This window comes from Tupaia chinensis, unplaced genomic scaffold (genome assembly GCF_000334495.1).
Source record: "Tupaia chinensis unplaced genomic scaffold, TupChi_1.0 Scaffold000636_1, whole genome shotgun sequence".
NCBI classification, from domain to species: Eukaryota; Metazoa; Chordata; class Mammalia; order Scandentia; family Tupaiidae; genus Tupaia; species Tupaia belangeri.
The window spans coordinates 223502-242875 of NW_006160157.1; the positions used below are offsets into that span (position 1 = coordinate 223502).

The 19374-nt window shown below is 40.0% G+C and overlaps 1 protein-coding gene across 1 annotated transcript in view; it reads left to right on the forward strand.

Annotated features, from left to right (window-relative positions):
• Positions 1–19374, forward strand: part of SLC26A7 (solute carrier family 26 member 7) — a 169550-nt gene that overhangs the window by 88070 nt on the left and 62106 nt on the right. The window contains exon 6 of the mRNA XM_006159563.3: positions 1–130. This exon is cut by the window's left edge and continues 9 nt beyond it. Within this exon, the coding sequence (XP_006159625.1) occupies positions 1–130 (130 nt within the window). The remainder of the gene's footprint in view (positions 131–19374) is intronic.

Sequence of the window (19374 nt, forward strand, 5' to 3'; positions counted from 1 at the left end):
ATTCCTGCTTACGGAGCCTGTGATCAGTGCGATGACAACTGGGGCTGCCACCCATGTTGTGACTTCGCAGGTCAAGTACCTCCTGGGAATGAAAATGCCATATATATCTGGACCACTTGGATTCTTTTATGTGAGTTTTCATGCCTTTGCTCATATATTTTTGGTGAGTTTTGTTTTACAAAGTAGATATGATTAATTATGATACCAAGATTTTTCTCTATTTAATCAATTTAGGTCTAAATAAAATTTTGTAGGATATTTTAGATATTATTAAGGGTGCAAAACTATTCTAATGAGTAATATCTGCTCATTTTTGGAAACAATGCCTTATAGTGGCCAATTGAATATGATACAATTTGGGGTCATGATTAGAAAAAAAATAATTTTATGGTGAGCCTTTTATGTTGCCAGCTTCTAATGGAGCCATCTCCTGGGTCTGTGCCCACCTTAACACCAATACCACAGTCTACCCTGTTCTTTCAGTTCTACAAACCCTGGTATGGATCATATTAAAGACCTGGTTAAAACTGGTGGCTGGAGCCTCACTAGCAGACAATAGCAATGAAAGCCACCTGAACACTAGAGAGGAACGTCTGGCCAGTTTAAATATGTTTTCTAACAACACTCTGTTGTTCTTGGTTTCTTTTTGAAGTTGACCTAAAGTCTATGATGTATGAGTGCTCAGGAATTTATATCTTACTGGAGCCTTATAAAAAAGAATGTCTTTTTAATGAACTTGATGACAACTGAATTTTGTTTCACTTAACTCTATGAACTGCTATATATAAATAACATTGGTGATCTACAGTGAGAATATTGCCATATTAAAAATGTTTTTTTTTTTTTTTTTTAGGTTTTGCCATAGGGCCTATGTGATTGCCTGAGAGAGACAGAAAGAGACAGAGAGAGGGAAATTGAGAAATCACCTCCAAGGGGATGGTACACCACAGTCCCTTTTCCTCCATTCTCTTTTCTGAAATTTGGGCATGCACGCACACACACCTGGTATGTTTTTCAAGCTGCTAGGTCTAGGACTCAAACCATAGTCAGCCATGTGGGAATCCAGTGCCTTAACCACTCTAACACCCACTGGCCTGAAGAATATTGCCATAATTAATCTTTTGAAACTAGAAGTGTGATAATCCATGTTGTTGAGGTAGTTTTTGCTATGTCCTCATTATAAATGAGTACATAAGAATTCTCTTTATTTGTATATTATTGTCTGCATAGGTAATTATTCATTAGCATAAATTCTTAATAATAAAAGTACCATATCAAAAGGTTATATGTTTGCCAAATCTCAGTTTGAAATGTTATACCCATTGATATTTTACTCTGATTTTATCATGATCAATTCTGCTCATTACTATTTTAAAACATGCCAGTGTGATGTGTGAAAAATGGTATCACCTGTTTAGATCCCTGTTTCACTGAGCATTTGGTAAAGTAGTTAAAAAAGATAGTAATTGGCAAGGTGGCCCTGGAAGCTGGTTCTGAATTTTTGTTCCTTAGGTGATATCCGGCTCAATGATTCATTCATTATAAGAAAGCTTAAAACTAAAACAAGAGCACTGGACCTGTGCCTGGAAGCGGCACAAGTCCAAGCTCCAGCTCATACAAAAGCAAGCCAAAGTAGCTGTGTGAGTCAGGTGACAGGATGGTAATTAAGACTTTTGGTGATGTCAGGTCTCCACGACAGAAAACCACATCAATGATAGAGCCTGTCTTGATTGGGAACAGGAGGTTTGTGTGTGGATGCGCAGTATAAGCAAGTGACTGCAGGTTACAAAGCAGTCTCTTTAGCATATTTGCATTCACAAATAATCTTTGTTCTTTTTAGGAGCTATGTTAAAGAAGCAGAGTAGCTTGATGTGGGAATGACATTGGGTTTTCAGCTTGTTTCTCCAGTGGCAATGTGCATAGAATGCTATATTAAAAAGCTTTGCCTATTATTATTTTTCTCATTTTGTTTTCTTGTCTGGTAAACTGTAAACTACCTTACCTTGGTCCTGTAGGTCAAACACTATGGGACTATTGAGGTATTTTACAAGATTTCACACTGAAACAGAAATAGATTTAGGGATATTTTTAGACTGCTGACTTTCAAAATTCACATTACACAGTTTGTGGAAGTTGCCATGTTTTGTGCCGATGGAAAATGAAAAAAAACATTGCACTGGCTTTTTCATGTCACAGAAACCTGTACCTTTAGGCACTTAGGTAGGAACGATGCTTTGGCTCTTTGCCAGTATTTCGAAATGAATGCTGATATTGCAATGTCAAAAATTGTGGTGATTGAAGCATTAGATTAAGAAATAAATCTTGCTTCATATATACTTCACACTGGGACATTTGAAGGTGTGCTTTGGTGAAGTTTGTTTGGGGGAAGTTGATGATTATAACGTAAATCTGAACTTGTCCCTGGATTATTTTCAGTGGTACCTGAAGGAGCAGAGCTGAGCTCAGCGTGTAACAGGACAGAGAACATCACAGAGGCCTTGTTCTGTAGGTGCGAGAAACTGGAGGGAGGTGAATTAGAACATTCCTGGCAGTTCTCATTCTTTGGCTATGCTTCCTGATTCTAAGTTTCTTTACCACTATCATACCCTTTTTGAGCTATTCAGGTTGATGAGAGGTAAAGAACATGTTGCTGATATTCTTTGGAATATAAATTAATATCTAAAATATTAAGACTTTTTGCACAACAAGCCAGTCTTGACCTTTAGTAGTCTCAGGTGAGATACCCATTTTGGTCAAAAGAATTCAGGGTTGTCCAACCACAATGTCCATTGATTCTGGTATTAACAATGCAAATTCTTAATGTCAACCTTGAGAAACTCACAGCTTCTGCTTTACTTTGCTCTCAGGTCACTGCAGGCTGAGGTCCCTTCCTTCTGCCGCTTCGATGATTTCTAGTGTCTTCCTCTAGGGGCTTGCCTGCTTCTCTCCTGTTTAGAGAATTCTTTTCTCTATTTTGAATATCCACCTGTTTGGTTGCTCTGGGCTGGCAGATATTCTGCTCTGTAGAACCTTTTAGAGAGCAATGTGAATCAGATAAAGGTAGTGATGTGTTCTCTGTTGTGTCCTCTTGAATCATGGAGCAGATGTCTGATAGGCTTGTGGGATAGATAGGACCTAATAGCTTCCCCTTTTGTACATCTGGCACAAGGAGCACACAATGCCAACCTCAACTAAGCTCAGATGATTAGGCCACTCTTTCTCTTTCAGTTGAAAGCTGGTAACCAGTATCCTCAGGTGAAAGGATCTTCCAAAAGTGTTAACCCCCTTTTCTTTTTTAAAATTTTGCGTATTTTATTTATGATAGACTGTGCATATGTATGCATCGGAAAGAGAGAGAGAGGCACTCTCTGTAGGGTCTCACCAGATCATTATTCCCTTTCCCCTGCCCTCTAGTGCCTCAGGATCTTGGACAGGCGTGAACACTCCTGGAGCGCTTGCTGGACAAATGTGGTATCCAGTATTACAGTTCAGTTTGGTCCCCACTGTGCCACCGGGTTGCCCCCAGAAAACGTTAAACTCTGCTGAGGCTTTCTCCTTAGTAGAGTGACCCTCCAAAATTTCTGGGGTCAGCATAGTTGAAGAGAGCCTCTGAAAGAACTGCCTCTCCTATATGCATAAAAAGAGTGGGCATAATTAGGCCTAATTTATCCCCTTATTTAAACCTTCTTACATTTTTTCACATATAACTCTACTTTTCCTTTTATTCTTCATGCTTTGTCTCTAATTTTTTAGTATACGTATGTATTATTTACATTTAATCACTATACATCTTTACAGTGTATGACATGATTTTTCCCAGCACGTCACTAATTTAATGTATTTTAATTGAAACAAGCTTTCTTTTAAATTTATGGCTACTAATTAGTGAACTGTGAAGAATACTTTAGTATGTTCTTTAGTTATATATTAGGTAAAGTGAATTGTTTTCCTCTGAGTCAACTTTTAAGTGTTTTATATCTGTGTGATATTTTTTTAGAGCCCGTCCAGTCGGGTAAGTACTAATTGATCAGTTTTTTTTTTTTTAAATAGAAAAAAGCAACAGGGAAAATGCCTTTAGGATCAGCTAGGTTCAGAACATAGCTCTAGTCGTGACCTGAGTAAATGATATGCCGTCTTTGACCTCTAGTTGCCTATTGAATGAACTGATGAAGATTGCGTCTGTTGGGATTCATTCCCAACATGAAATGCCTGGAACATAGATGTTCACTAAGTGGAAGCCGCTATCTTTCTTATTTATACTGAATAGTTGGATTTAACAAGTTATACATATTTTTTAAAAGTGCTCCTGAAGTAAATAGATACTAACGAATTTTCCTTTATAGAAGACTCTTAATAAGATCACTGAAAATTTAAATAATAGAATATGTTTTGCAGTTGAAAAATAATAGTAATTTGAAAATTTAAACTTTAGAACATTTACAAATATGAAGAATCTTCGATGTTTATGGAAAATGTATATTATGAAAAAGCTATGCATAATCTAAATTTTTTTTGCACCAAAATAAATCTTTATTGTACTCATGTTTTTTGTAAGCTTTTGAAATTCTCTTATAAATATATCTGCTGTTAATGAAGGCTGGTCATCAGTATTAAAGAAATGCTATGTTTTTTAGTTTATTTTATGTGTAATTACTCTTGCTGACTCAACTCAAATCTCTCAGCAACTGTAATCTCACCTAGTACGTTATGAACAGTTAAATAATATGTAAGTTTATAAATAAGCAGAAACAATAATGTTAAAGGAGTACTTCTGTCTTGGTATCCTGGCTCACCAAAATGTTCTGTTTTTGCTATCCTTAAGATTCAAATATTTGACCAATAATTGGTTCCTCACCCAGATAAGAGGAAGAAAGTTGAATTCTTCTATGGAATGAAAAAAATTTTAAATAGAGAAAAGATGAGGTATCTTTTTATTGGAAGAGATGTTTTCCCCAAAAGGCACAATAAAAATTACAAAATTCCTAGTTTCATATTAATGCATGTGGATTTCTTTGAGATGGCGCCAGTGTCTCAGCCTGTAGTAACGTACAATAAATTTGGCAAAGCTGGTTTCACTGGCATGGCTTTGTATGTGTAATGTTTTAAATCATTATGTAGCGTTCTGTACATTAAACCCAAAAGCAATAGACAGCTTGGCAATCTTTTCAAATACCCTTCTTGCGAGTTTTTATTTCCTCCCTTAAATATGAGGAGTTTCTGAACTGGAAAAGTTTCTTTCTCACCTCCCTACAACTCTCAAAGTACAAGTGAAGTACTTTTCTAGTTTGGACTGCAAAGACTGCAAAACAGGACCAGGAATGTTAATAAAGTGGGGTAGAAACGTCAGAAGGAAATCAGAGCCAGTGAAACATTTTCTTTTATAGAGAATGAGATCACAATTAAATACGTACAAATGAGGTTTATATGTGGAGAACAAATCTACTTTGAAGACACAGGCCGTCTGGGATTTCTGAATCAAGAACACGCTTCAGTGGTTTATGAAAGCCCACATTTTCTCTATAGTTGTGATATTTCTATTGTGAATTGCAGAGATGTTCAATATACTCTAAAAAAATGGACAGAATAAATTGAATGGGAGAGAAAAGGAATGGTCTTATGCAGCTTGATTCAATCGGTGTTGCAGGGGATTGAACATGTGGCAGGTTTAATTTGGGTATGAAACAATTATATGGAGATTTGTAGCAAAGGTTCCTTTAAAATTCCAAATCAGAGAGCAACTATTTTTGCAACTCAGCCATCTTGGGCTAACTTTTCTCCATTTCCCACAGCTCGCCCAATGCATTGCCACAAATCCAGTTCTCAAGTAGTTCAAATTAAACTTATTTTTCTAAATAATGGATGGCTGGAAGCCACCTGGACCTTGACTTGGTTGTATGTTCAATCCAAGTGAGTTTAATGTACCCATGTTGTCTTTAGCTGTTTAACACACCATGCTTCCTCTGGATCACATTTTGGTCTACAATTTAGTTTATCCCTTGAAGCAATAGCAAGTATATTTATTCCCAGTGTGGAATACAATTATTGATCAGAAAATTGAATATTACAGTGTAAAAAAAAAAAACCCCAGAGTGTTGTTTTTCCTCCCTCTTTTATTTATTTATTTTTCCAGGGGTGGGGATTATTTGTACAGCGTGGGGTGGAGATTCAACTTAATATTTTTCTTGTTCTCCTTTTTATGTTTGCTATGTTAGGAGGGAGAAGAATTGGGGGAGCTTAAACTTAATGTGTATTATAAAATGTTTAATGATATAATGATATGCAGGTAAAACTGTTAGGAAACATAAAATTATTACGAACAGGGAGAACTTATATCCAACCCAATTGTGGAAGAATCAGAGTTGGCCCTACGGGTCCCTGAGCAGGAATCTAGGTCTGCTTGAAGAAGGGATTCAAATATGACAACTTGAAGGCAGGCAAGGGCAGGGAGAAGGCATGTCTGGCCAGTCGTGGCTTATGTTCTAAGGCTCCCAAAATGTGAAGGATGCTATAAGTTTTCAGTAGAACAATCTGGAGAGATTCTACAAGCTACGCATGAATGAGAAGAAATTAACTTGGATTCTTGATTAAAGAACAACTAGGATGGATTTATTCAGCAAAGATTTATTTACTACCTCATAGGCTCTGAAGATGCCGTTGAACAATAACTTCTCTGTTCCCATGGAATTTTATTGAAATAGGAAGGATTCAAAGGAGAAGACAAACAAATAAATTAGTGAACAAGACAATCTCAGGTAATGCTAGTGTAGGAAACAAGGCAGTGTGATTGAAGATGAGACATGTGATGGAGTAAAGAGGGTAGGTCTGCTTAGATAAGATGGACAGAGAAATTTGTTTCAAGGACATGACTTTTGAGTAGAGACCAAAATGAAGAGCAAGACAGAGCATGGAGTGATTTGGGTTGAGTGTTCCAGGCAGAAGAAACTGTAAAAGTAAAGCTTCTAAGCAGATATAAGCTTGGTATCTTGGAGGGACAGATAGACCGGTTTTGTTCTTAAAATTCTTTTCAGCTGAATTTCCATTCTGTGATTCTATCCTGCTAAACCTATGGGGTTTGTCTATAAGGCCACACCTTACTCTTGTTTTATGTATGTAGCCCGTGAAACATAGGTTTGATAATGAGACAGACCTAGAACTACATTCCGGCTCGACTACTGTTTTAATTTAGAGAGAGATTTTTGCTATAGGGCATATGCACTTGCCAGAAAGACAGAGAGAAACGGAGAGACAGAAAGTGAGAAATCATCCCCCAGGGGGATGATCATGTCACAGTCCCTTCTCCTCCATTTTCCTCTTGGGACTTTGGACCTGCATGCACACGTACCTGGTGTGAGTTTTAAGCCACCGGCTCTGGGACTTGAACCGTGGTCAACTATGTGGGAGTATGGCTATGTACCCATTATGCCATCTGCTCGTTCCATAATGTTTTAATTTCAATGTGGCCTTAAACAAGGTCCCTAACCTCTCTGTCTTATTTTCTTCACATGGTAAATAGAATAATAATGCTCATTTTGCATTTATTATGCAATTAAATGAATCACTGCATAAAATATACCCAGAATAGTGTCTGGAAGTGTCACTGCCACTCTTCCAGAAAGTGATGAAGTTTAAAGTTTCTCTATGTTTCTTCCAAAATTTGTCCTTTACCTTCTTTTGCCGAAGGCAGGGAAAATATGAAAATTCTTCTTCACTCCAGGTACAAAGTAAAAATTTGGGTGAATGAACTGTATAAATACAAGTAGACTTCCTTCAAATGTGTTTATGCTAAGAAAAAAAGTCATGTTCCCTTGTACTAACAGATTTTTGAACCAAGTTGGAAGGTTTTATTGCTTCCTCTGTACTAACATGATTCTGTTGCTGATCTAAATGCACAAAGTCAGAGGGTTAGAAGAGATTGCATGCTTGAGAAACGGTGAGGTGCCGTTGAATCCAACCGCAGAAAACCTGAATGCCATCACTAAAAATCCAAATCAGAGGCTGGCAGGTGGTGTAGTGGTTATATCACTGTACAGAAAGAAGAAAATAGTGAGAGAGGCACTGGTAAAGTTGTGGAAGTGTTACTCTGGGGTTTAGGGGACCTGTGCCACAATCCTTGTTCTGTCACTCAAGCCAAATCTACAGTGGTAAGCTGCTAGTCTTTGGAACCTTGGTTTTGATATGTATAGGATGAGTGTGTGAAACTGGTTCATTTCTAAGGTGTTTTTTCTGGCACCCAGAGTTCTCTTCTGAATACTGTTTTTCTTCAGCCCTGTAGTTGTAACCCTTACACAGATATTTACCATGTCTAATCGATCTATTACAGATGTTCAATGCTATCTCCCTCTTCTTTTTTCCAAAAGGTTTTATTTATTTCTTGCATGAGTGAGAAATACAGAGAAAGAGTGAGAGATAGCACCTATGGCAGGGTCCTGGTGCTGTGATCCACCCTGAGCTCTAGCCAGTCCCTGATCATGAGCACAGACATGCCTACCATGTGCAGGGGCATCTTTAGACACAAATCCAGAACCTTCCATGTGGGTCAACTTCCCAAAGTGACATGTTTTACTGATGCACCTCCATCTGGTCCCAAGTTGCCAGTCACTTGCTCTCTCTTTCTCTTTTAAAAATTTTATTGATGTATTTATGATAGAGAGCACATGTGCATGCCTGGGAGATAGAGGATAGGTAGGGACAGAAACATCCTTGTAAAAATCTTATGCCTCAATTCCCTTTCCCTAGTTCTCTGGCTTGTCAGGATCTGGGCACACATGCATGCACGTGGATGCTGGAAGTTCAAGATCAAGATGCTGGCAGGGCTCGCTTCCTCTGAGCCTCTCTCTTCGGCTTGCAGATGGTGCTCTCTCACTGCCTTTTCACGTGGTGGTCCGTGTGCACATGCAGCCTGTATCTCTCTGTATGATTTGATCTCCTTTTCTTATGACACCATTTGGAGGGGATTAGGGCCCACTGTAATGCCCTCATGTTTTCTTAGTCACCTCTTCAAAGGTCCTATCTCTGAATGCAGTCACATTCTGAGACATGATGGGTTAGGGCTTCATATGAATTTTGAGGGAACACAGTTCAGCTCATAACATCTCCTTTGTATTGTCTCAAACATGAGAAGCATTTGTTTCAGTAACTATGTGTCCTGTGGTTGCCATAGCAAATTATCATAAGCCGGGTGATTTAACACAACAGAAATTTGTTCTCACAATTATGGAGAGCAGAAGTTAAAAATGAAAGTATTAGCAGATCCTTGCCCCCTCTAGACGTTCTAGAGAAGACTCTTTGCTTGTCCCTTTCAACTTCTGGCTCCAGGCATTCCATATCTTGTGGCTGTCTACACCTCTGTCTTCACATGGCCTTATCCTCTGTCATTGTCCTCTTCATGCACATGTTATAAGACTTGGACTCCACCCAGGTAATTCCAGAGAATTCACCATGGGATCCTTAATTTTATTATATAATTACGTCTCCAAAGACTTACTTTTCTCAAAAAAGGTCAGTCAAAATTTCTGAGGTTTAGGATGTAGACTTGTCACTTTAGGGGGGAGGCGAGAGGCACAATTTGCCCACTACAATAATATAACTATGAATAGTGAGGAAGTTCTGTGTTTTTGTTTATTTGCTTATAACTTAGAAGGTGACCGAAGTTATCTATATGAAGCAATCAGTAAATGCGATTAGCACCACATTTGAAAGCTATCCCAGGATCATGAGCTCTCCATGCTGTGTGATGAGTTTCCTGATAGGAACAAGGTGCAATTGGATGGATTATATAACGAATATCCAGCATAGGCCTCTGTATGTCTAATAGTAGTTAAAATGAGTAACATGGTTTATCAAGATGCTACCATTTTTGCCTTACTTTGCAATGTCCTCTTCCTCAAGACAGAAAAACATCCCCATGTTTAAACATATATCTGCATACAGATTGTGCCAAGTGTGGTTTTAGACCCACGTTTGCACATGTGGTATCAAGCATATAGGAATGCAACCACTTTTTCTGGAGGTAATCCTGGCTTTGTGTTTGATGACTGGCTCAAAGTCATATCTTGAGAATTAAGACTAATAGATTGTAGATTAGTAATTTATACCTCCCAGTAAAGTAGTGTGCTGACAGATTTAAAGCTTGCTGATTTTACTACCACTTTATTGCTTCTCGAGTGAAACACGAACTTATTTATGACAGATCCTTAGTATAAAGATAGCACAGGAATGATAAATAAGGATGCTAAAGGGTTTACACATTCTCTTTGGCATAGAAATATATAATTTACATATTCTTTGTGGTCCCCTTATAGACAGTTCAAAAATAAACTCGTCATGACTACCAAAGAATTATTACCAGTGTTATCATTATACACTAAAAATGCTGAAATCATGTTTTCTCTCATGTACATTTTATTACAGCAAAATCTAAAGCAATCAGAATGATGAGGAAAGGGACATTTTAATTGACAGAATTTTTTGTTTGAGTATAGAGCTAAAAATATTGTATGTTTAGTTTATAACGCTGTTTTTTTAAAGGAGATTTTTGCTATAGGGCATGTGCACTTGCCAGAGAGAGAGAGAAAGAGAGTAAGTGAGATGGCCATACCACAGTCCCATCTCCTGTTGGGGTTTTGGGCATGATGCACACATGCTGGGTCTGGGACTCAAACCATGGTCAGCTATGTGGGAGTCCAGCACCTTAACCACTGTGCCACCTGCTGGCCCCAGTTTTTAACACTTGTTAATATTTTCTAAACATGTAAGATCTTTGTTTTGTTTTTTTTTCTTTTTTTTAACCAAAGTTCAGCAGAGTGGACACACTTCTAGATTTTTCTTCAAAAGTATCTTTACGTAGAACTTTGTTTAGCACTTTAGTAACTGCTATACAGTGAAAAGTGATTGAATGGTCATGATCCCAGGGAGGTCTCTATTTATTTATTTTTCTTAAATACTGAATATGAACTTTCTCAGTTTTTGATTTTGCCTCATTTTTATACAATTAAAGTTATTAAAAATCTGACTAGCGGATTGTGGCCAAGCCATGGTGACAGCAGAACCTGAGCACATGCGCTCGCCAGAGAGTCAGAAAGCTAGAAGTCACCCCCAGGGAGACGGCCATGCTGTAGTCCCTTCTCTTCTATTCTCCGCTAGAGATTTTGGGGCATGCACGTACACTTGCCCAGCCTGAGTTTGAAGCCACTGGGTCCAGGACTCCAATTGTGTTCTACTATGGGAGTCCAGCGATGTAACCGTTACACCATCTGCTGGTCCCAAGGCTAGCGAATTCAGCAAGGGCTCTACTACTCTTAGACAGAGTCCCAGTGAAAACCTGGAGACTGACAGTGATGGTGAGCTGGAATCCAGATATTCATCTGTAGAGCAGGTGAACAAGGACTTGAGCCACCAGCTTCTCCAGGATGGTTATTATCTGGATGAGATTCTGATGATTTAAACTTCATTCTCTCTCAGCCTGTAGCCTCCTCAGTATGCTGGTGTGGCTTATCCTGCCTGGGGACTTTATCTCCTGTACTCTCCAGGAAATACAACCCCCATGAAGAACCTTGTTGGCCATGAGACTTGGTGCTGGTTCAGCCCCCGCCCCAGCTCCAGAGTGCAGTGGAACTGCTGTCAGCCCAGATTCACTGGAGGCACCGACCCTCTGCAGACAGCCCTAACCAGGCCAGAGGCTCCCATCTGGGTTTTGGGGTAATAGGCAGAATGCCGCCGTTTTCCCCTGCCATTGGAGCAGTGTGGAAAAGCCACTTCAGTGAGGGCAGGAGCAGAGGGGTTCTGGTTCTTGTGGTGGGTGACAAAGGTGGTTAGACAAAACACAGACTTCTTGGCTGGTATTTGGTGCTCTAGAGAAAGAGCCGTTGTGCCCAGGCTGTGATGAATAGAGTTGTGTTGAGACAAAAACAAAAACAAAAACAAAAAAATAGCACTTTATAGTTTGCAGCTGAGACTCTTTGAAAACAAATTTGACTGGGACCAGTTTAAGAAATTCTATATGTTCTCCTCTTTTTTCTAGCTGTAGTGTGGGTTGCAGATTAGACCCTCAAGAGAGCATAAAGAGGGTCCTTTTGTTCATCCTCATATGCCACCTGTCTTGCCATGACAAGGACTAGAGCACGCAGGTTCATTGATGCAGCACGATGGGAGCTTCCATCATCACTGGAACTGGGGCATCCCTATCAGGTCCAGTTGAGTGAGTGTAGTGACTTTGGTCAGCTCTTCCCTAGTTAGGGAAAAAAAAATGTGCATGCCCCACTATGCACATATTTGCTTATTTTTATTTCCTTGGTCTTGGTTAGTTTTTTTGTTTTTGTTTATTTTTTAAGAGAAGTTTTTATTTTAGGGTATGTGCACTCACCAGAGACAGAGAGAAGCACAAAGTGAGAAATCACCCCCCAGCGGGGATGGCCATGCCGCAGTCCTTTCTCCTCCAGTCTCCTCTTGGGATTTCGGGTACTCATGCACATGCGCCAAGTGTGTTTTAAGCCATTGGGTTCAGGACTCGAACCACTACATGAGAGTCCAGGGATGTAACCATAGCACCATCTGCTGGTCCCTTGGCTAGTTTCTTTATCCAATCTTTAAGCTAAAGGTTATTTTGAATGTCCCAGGCTGGCTCAAGAACCTGCTGTTTTTGTGGTTACCAGCAGAGGGAGGTATAGGAAGCAATCTGTACCTTCCTATTATGTTTAGCTTTTTTTTCATTCCAGAGAACAGAAATTTTTGTTTTGTTCACTGATAGTATGAAAAGGGTCTTGAATTGTTTCGTCATATGGGAAGTATTCAATAAATATTTTAAAACCAATAGTGGGTTGTAAATAAACCCCAAAGAATCTCCAAAAAGTAAGTAAAAATACAAAGGGAAAATGCTTTGAAGAAAATTAGAAGGTCTAAGAGATCCACATTCAAATAAGGTTGCCAGAAATGCAGCCCCACAGTTGTCCTTCATCCATGAAGGATGCATTCCAAGACCCATGGTGGGTATCTGAAACAGCAGATAATACCAACTCTCCCTACTCCCCTTGTTTTTTTCCATATATGAATATCTATAATAAAGCTTCAATTAGGCAGAGTAAAAGGTTAACAACAATAAATAATAATGAAATAACAAACAATATACGGTGATAAAAATTATGTCAGTGTGGCCTCTCTCTTTTACTTTTCTTTCTTAAACTTTCTTTTCAATTTACATTTAGTTGTTGCACATCTTTACAACATAAATATGATGTTTCAAAGCATACATGCAGTCCATGTCAATCAAGTCAAAGATATTACCATACACATTGTCCTCAGCAGACAACTTTCCATTCTTGTGTCTGTTAATTATTTTTTCTTTACCCCTGCCTCCTAGCCCCCTGTTTTGTTTTTTTTTTAACTTTTGAGAACTAGCCCTGGGTGGGTAACTATGCTGGTGCAGTTGGGTGGGCTTTGACTTAGACTGTGGCTCTCAGACAGGGTGGAGAGAGACCGAAGCCAGCTTCTAGGCCCCTGCCAGTACAAGGGCCCTGCCTCATTCCGGCATGGGTCATTCTATTGCCACATTCCTCTGACCACAGTACGGGGGTTCCCCCTGTGGATACTCAGGATTGGGTTGTACAGCAAATCTCCGGGTGCTATACAACCTCTCAATCTGCAGAGATGGGCATAATGTCCCCTGTGATCCCACTGGAGGGTACCTCTTGTTATACTAGGCTTCTTTCTTGGTCCCTTTTTTTCTTTTCCTCACCCAAGACCATGGCAAGGCTTGAATGGGAGCGGACAGAGCTCCCAGCCCAAGGGGATTGGCAGTCAAGACAGGTGTGGGCCTCACATGAGCAAGTGTTAGTCTTTTCTTTCACTGGATGTCCCGTGACCACTAGAAGTATACGGGTCGGTTCAGACTCTTTTTGCTCTATGTGAGAGATGATTAGAAGACAGAAAGTCAAGGCCAGACAGTGTCATGGTGGTTAAGGTGTCCCATATGGTCAGCTACATGGTTCAAGTCCTAGACATGAGAAGGGATGAGAAGGGATTGAAGTGTGGCCATGCCCTCTGTGGAGCACTTCCTCATTTCTCTCCTCCTCTGTCTCGTCTTTCTCTGGGAAGCACGTGTACCTTATGACACACACGCACACACACAAGATGGAAAGATAGGCTTTTTTTTTTGGAGAGGTTTTTGCTATAGGGCACGTGTGCTCGCCAGACAGACAGAGAGAGACAGAGAGACAGAAAGTGAGAAATCACCCCCCAGGGAGGATGGCCACGCCGCAATCCCTTCTCCTCCATTCTCCTCTCGGGATCTTGGGCATGCACGCACACGCGCCGGAGTGAATTTTAAGCCACCAGGTCCGGGACTCGAACTACGGTAGACTATGTGGGAGTCCAGCGACATAGCCATTACGCTAACTGCTGGTCCCATGATAGGCCTTCTTTGTTATTTGTTAAAAACTATCCTGAAGGAAATCCTGTTCATGCTTGATGGGCATCTGTGTGCTTTTCTCAGATCTCAAGTTGTGGAAGACTGAGAGGGACATGCAGCGTCTAGGGCTGTGGTTGGCTGGCAGCATCACAGGAGGCACAGCCGCTGCAGGTCTGGGGAACAGAGGCAACACTCTGAAACGGGGCTCTGCAACTCTCTCCAGGGCCAGCATTGCAAGAACTGTGTGAAAATACCTGCAGGGAGCAAGAACATTTCCATTCTGAGCCTCTTGCCCATCCACAGAGACTGTCTAGCCCTTTCTGGCTTCTGCAGGCAAAAGGCACATGTGCAAAGGGACATAGGACAGTCAGTGTAAGGGCAGTGGTGCTAGGTGACTTGGAGAGGGGGAGATAAAAGGCGACCATGGAAGCCAAGTGTAGATCTGCATTTCTGTGGTGAATTTGCCCAGGACAGAGTAGCTTGCCCAGCCTTGGCAGCTGCTGGGGTAAGGATGGCACAATCCCCAAATCAGGACCCTGTGAGTAGTGGAGTCTACAGTCAACACTTGCACATCTGGAGAAGGTGTTCCAGAGCTGTGGGCCCTGTGCAGGAACTTGTCAAGAAAACGGCAGAGATCTGGAACAGAGGGCAGTGGGCAGTGAGGCAGGGTAGATATGTCCAGTTTAGTGCCAGAGGCCACAGACTAAAATATTACCAATAAAAGCACCAAGACCAAGGTGCCCGGACCCAAACTGCCTTAAATCAGAGTGTTCAGGTGTTCTGCAGGTGACAGTCCCCTGAGGAGAAGGGTATATCTGGGCTTACCTCACAGATAGGGGTGGCAACATGTGATGTTTGTTCAGTGCTCTACAGAACTCCTGGCTTGCACTTCTACCGCCCTGTGTGTTTGTAAGAATAAATGCAGCCGTGCTAGCTGAAAAAAAAATCTGATTATTTGGGTTAGATTGACTGCATCAAAGATATACTTAAAAGCTACAGCAATGATAGTCTTAATAATTAGCTCCATACTTGACGTATAATAGAACCTGAATAAACAAGTCTAATGAGGAAGTACATGATAACTATAAATTACCCTCATCTGATATAGCCCAAGTACTGATAGCGAGAAGAGAAGAGTCTGGGCCTATCCTCTCCTCTTGCTGTGCTTCTTCAGGGTCAAAGCTCTCCTTATTTACAGATTTATTGATACTATTAGTATAAAGGGTCTTCAAATATTTCAAGGAAAATATGCATTATGAAAAAACTATGCATGGATTTCTCTTTCTTTCTCTCTCTCTATTTATTTTTACCGGAGGATGTGTGTACTCTCCAGAAAGAGACAGAGAGACAGAGAGAGAGGAAATGAGAAAAAGCATCCGCTCCAATGGGGCATGGTCATTGCAAAACACCTTTTCCATTTCTCCATCCTGTTGAATTTTGTTTTCTAGTTTGCTATAGGGCCCATGCCTATCAGGGGGCTGAGAGGGGAGAGAGAGAAAGAGAGAGAGAGAGAGAGAGAGAGAGAGAGAGAGAGAGAGAGAGAGAGAAGAATCACCTCTTACAGGGGATAGCCATGCTACAATTCCTTCACTTTCTGTGCCTGGCGTATTTCCCAAGCCACTAGATCTGGATTTGAACCTAGCAGCAGGCCATGTGGGATCCAGCCATCTTCACTACCATATCTCTGGGATTTGGGGCACTCACACACATGTTTCTGGTATAATTTTCAAGACACCAGGGCTGGGATTCAAGTTGTGTAGTTCACCTTGTGGGAACCAGCTTCCTTAGCCACTAGTCCAGGGGGATAAACTGGATTTCAAAAATTTTGCACCAAGGGAACCAGCAGTTAGCATAATGGCTATGTCGCTGGACTCCCACGTAGTTGACCGCGGTTCGTGTCCCGGACCCGGTGGCTTAAAACTCACGCCGGGCATGTGTGCGTGCGTGCCCAAGATCCCGAGAGGAGAATGGAGGAGAAGGGATTGCGGTGTGACCATCCCCCCTGGGGGGTGATTTCTCGCTTTCTGTCTCTATGTCTCTCTCTGTCTGTCTGGTGAGTGCACACGCCCTATAGCGAAAACCTCTCAAAATAAATAAATAAATAAATAAAAACATTTTGCACCAAAATAAACTTGTTCTTTAATTCCATTTTTTAAAATAAACTTTTTGGAGTCTCATTGTATGTAAACCAAAGTATTTATCAATTCGACAATATTTATCGAGTTCTTGCTTTCTTCCAGAAATCATTCTAGAAGTTGAAAATCCATTAGGGGAAAAAAATAAACAAAGAATGGCCAAATGGGGGGAAAAATATACAAATATATATATATATATATATATATATATATTTGTTGTGTGTATACATATATATATATATTTGTTGTATATATATATATTTTTGGTGTGTGTGTGTGTGTGTGTGTGTGTGTGTAAATGTCCATTAAGTGCTTGAAAAAAGCCTCTCCTTTAAAGGAACTGCTGCATGGCCATTCCCCCAGGGAATGATTTCTTGCTTTCTGTCTCTCTCTGTCTCTCTGGTGAGTGCACATGTGCTATAGCAAAAAATCTCTTTCTCTAAAACAAAGGAGCCTTTGCTTTAAAGAAGATAATAACAAAGAATGTGAGTACTATGGATAGGCAATTTTTATTCCTTGAAATACCTCAAAGTGATTTTGTTTATGCCTTTTTCTATTTTACGTTTTGTGTCATGTTATAATAGATGGTCAGTTCAAAGAACTAGTATGAGAGTCTCAAAATGAGCTCAATCCCTATTTTATTAAAAAAATTTTATTATCCATACAGTGGTAAACATTATCTTTGCTTCTCTGAGATCTGGGAGGCAAATTATATACTCAATAGGAATTTTTATATACTGGAACCTCTTGCATATTAGTGTATTCAGATGACTGGATTTCAACTAGAAAAGAGAAATTTAATGTATGCTTGGGCTACCTACAACTCTATTAAATGAATATAAACCAGTCTGTAGATGTGCATGTTTATCCTGTCCCCATTTCTGTCCCCCTCTCCATATGCCACCCATCTCCTAGTAGCCTGCCTGAACTCCTGACTTCTCTCTGTGGGTCCACGTGACAGTTAGTTGAACGACACTTCTCACCAGCCTGCTCTTCTGTTGTGTTCTTCATGCTCGTTGTAACGAGCCTCTGCCCACCTCATGTTTTTCTGGAGCATCTTGTAGGATGTGCTTTGCTTGATGAGTTGTGGTTTAATCCAGACAGACAATTAAAACTCAGTTATTTTTTTTTTCTTATTTCTTTCATTCTGGGGTGGTCAATTTTGTTACTACAAACATATGTTCTCAAAATGCACAATATACCAAATTTTGTATGGCATGAGAATTTTGTGTATCTCTCCCTTTTCTTGTACTGGCACTTTCATAGCATATTTTTAAAGGTTTATTTCTTTCAAGAGCAAGAGAGGAGAGAGAGAGAGAGAGAGAGACCCTGATCGAGTCTTGATGCCACCAACTAGCCCTGGCCTTTGGGTACTGCTGGGTCATGTACATATGCATGTACATATGTCCAGTATACTCAGGGAGATCTATAGACTTGAAGGGAAACCTTCCAGGTGAGGCTGCTTCACAGAGCTTTGGGGTTTACCACTGCACCACTAGCTGCCAGGTGGCATACTTTTAACAGTAAAGCAGAAAGAATATTCCTGTAAGTGCTTTAAAACATTTATCTGTGTGGTTTTGTCCTGAAAAAATTGTCCAAATAATATCCTCCGCTTTATCCTCAGATAATTATAAACCATCAGAAAGTATTGGAACAACATTTTCTTGACACACTCTTCCATCCCTATCCTCTTAGAATATATTTTACTAAGTAGCACTTTGAATTTTTGTCTTGGGCTTCAAGTAATTCGTAACGTGAAGAAATTGATCCTGTTCCTTCAGTGGTTGTAGAAATGCTCTGACCAATTACTATCCATAACCTAGAAAGACAGAAAAGATAAAGATCATCTGCATCTCAGACATCTACAATGTTGTAGTACCTATTTTTTTTTAAATAGTATAGAATAAAACATGATACTGTGAAAAAGAAAACAAGGAAAGCTACTTGACCCCAAGTTTATTTCTTTTAATTTTTTAAAAGTTTTTTTGCCCTAAGGTGTGTGCACTTATTGGAGAGAGACAAAGAGAGACAAAGAGAGGGAATGTGAGAAATCCACTCCCTCCCCACCAAGGAGGAGGGATGGCCATGCCATAATCCATTCTCGTCCATTCTTCTCTAGGGATTTTGAGCACACACACAGGTGCGCCCATTGTGATGTTCAAACTGCTGGGTCTAGGACTTGAAGTGTGATTGGCTGTGTGGGAGTCCAGTTTCTTAACCACCGAACTACCTGATGGTCCCCACTGTTATTTCTTAATGTATCTGATTGTACAACTTGTGTTTAGTTGTTGTTTTGGCAAAGGGATTCTGGATAGCCTACATTACCCTGATTCCTTTTACCTAGTGAAGCTCCAGTTTTAACTGAGTACATTTTCTTTGTTTGAAAGAGAATGTCAAGGGTACCATTCAATATATGGAATTCAAAGTTGGCAGCCTAATGTGTCTACAAGTATGTTCCAGATCTGCACAACAGATGAACTGAGTTCTTTGACGAGGAAACCTGCTAAGAGAATTTTAAATGACTCTGAGGAACACAGTCTATGGTCCTTCTGACTCATAGTCTACATGATATTTTAACCCAATATTCTTGGTTATGATTAGGTTATATTTAAGATGCTAAATAAAATACAGACTCAGCATATTCAAGAGTGGTTAAGAGACATCTTAAAGATAAGCATTTAAGATCTACTGAAAACCTATATATTTATAATCTGAATGATTTATCTTCATAAGAGAGAACATGGAAGATACAGATAAGCACAAACATCCTGTGTAGAGCCATTAATATTCCAGATAACCTATCCACAGATATTTAAATTATGATTTTTTTGAGAGGTT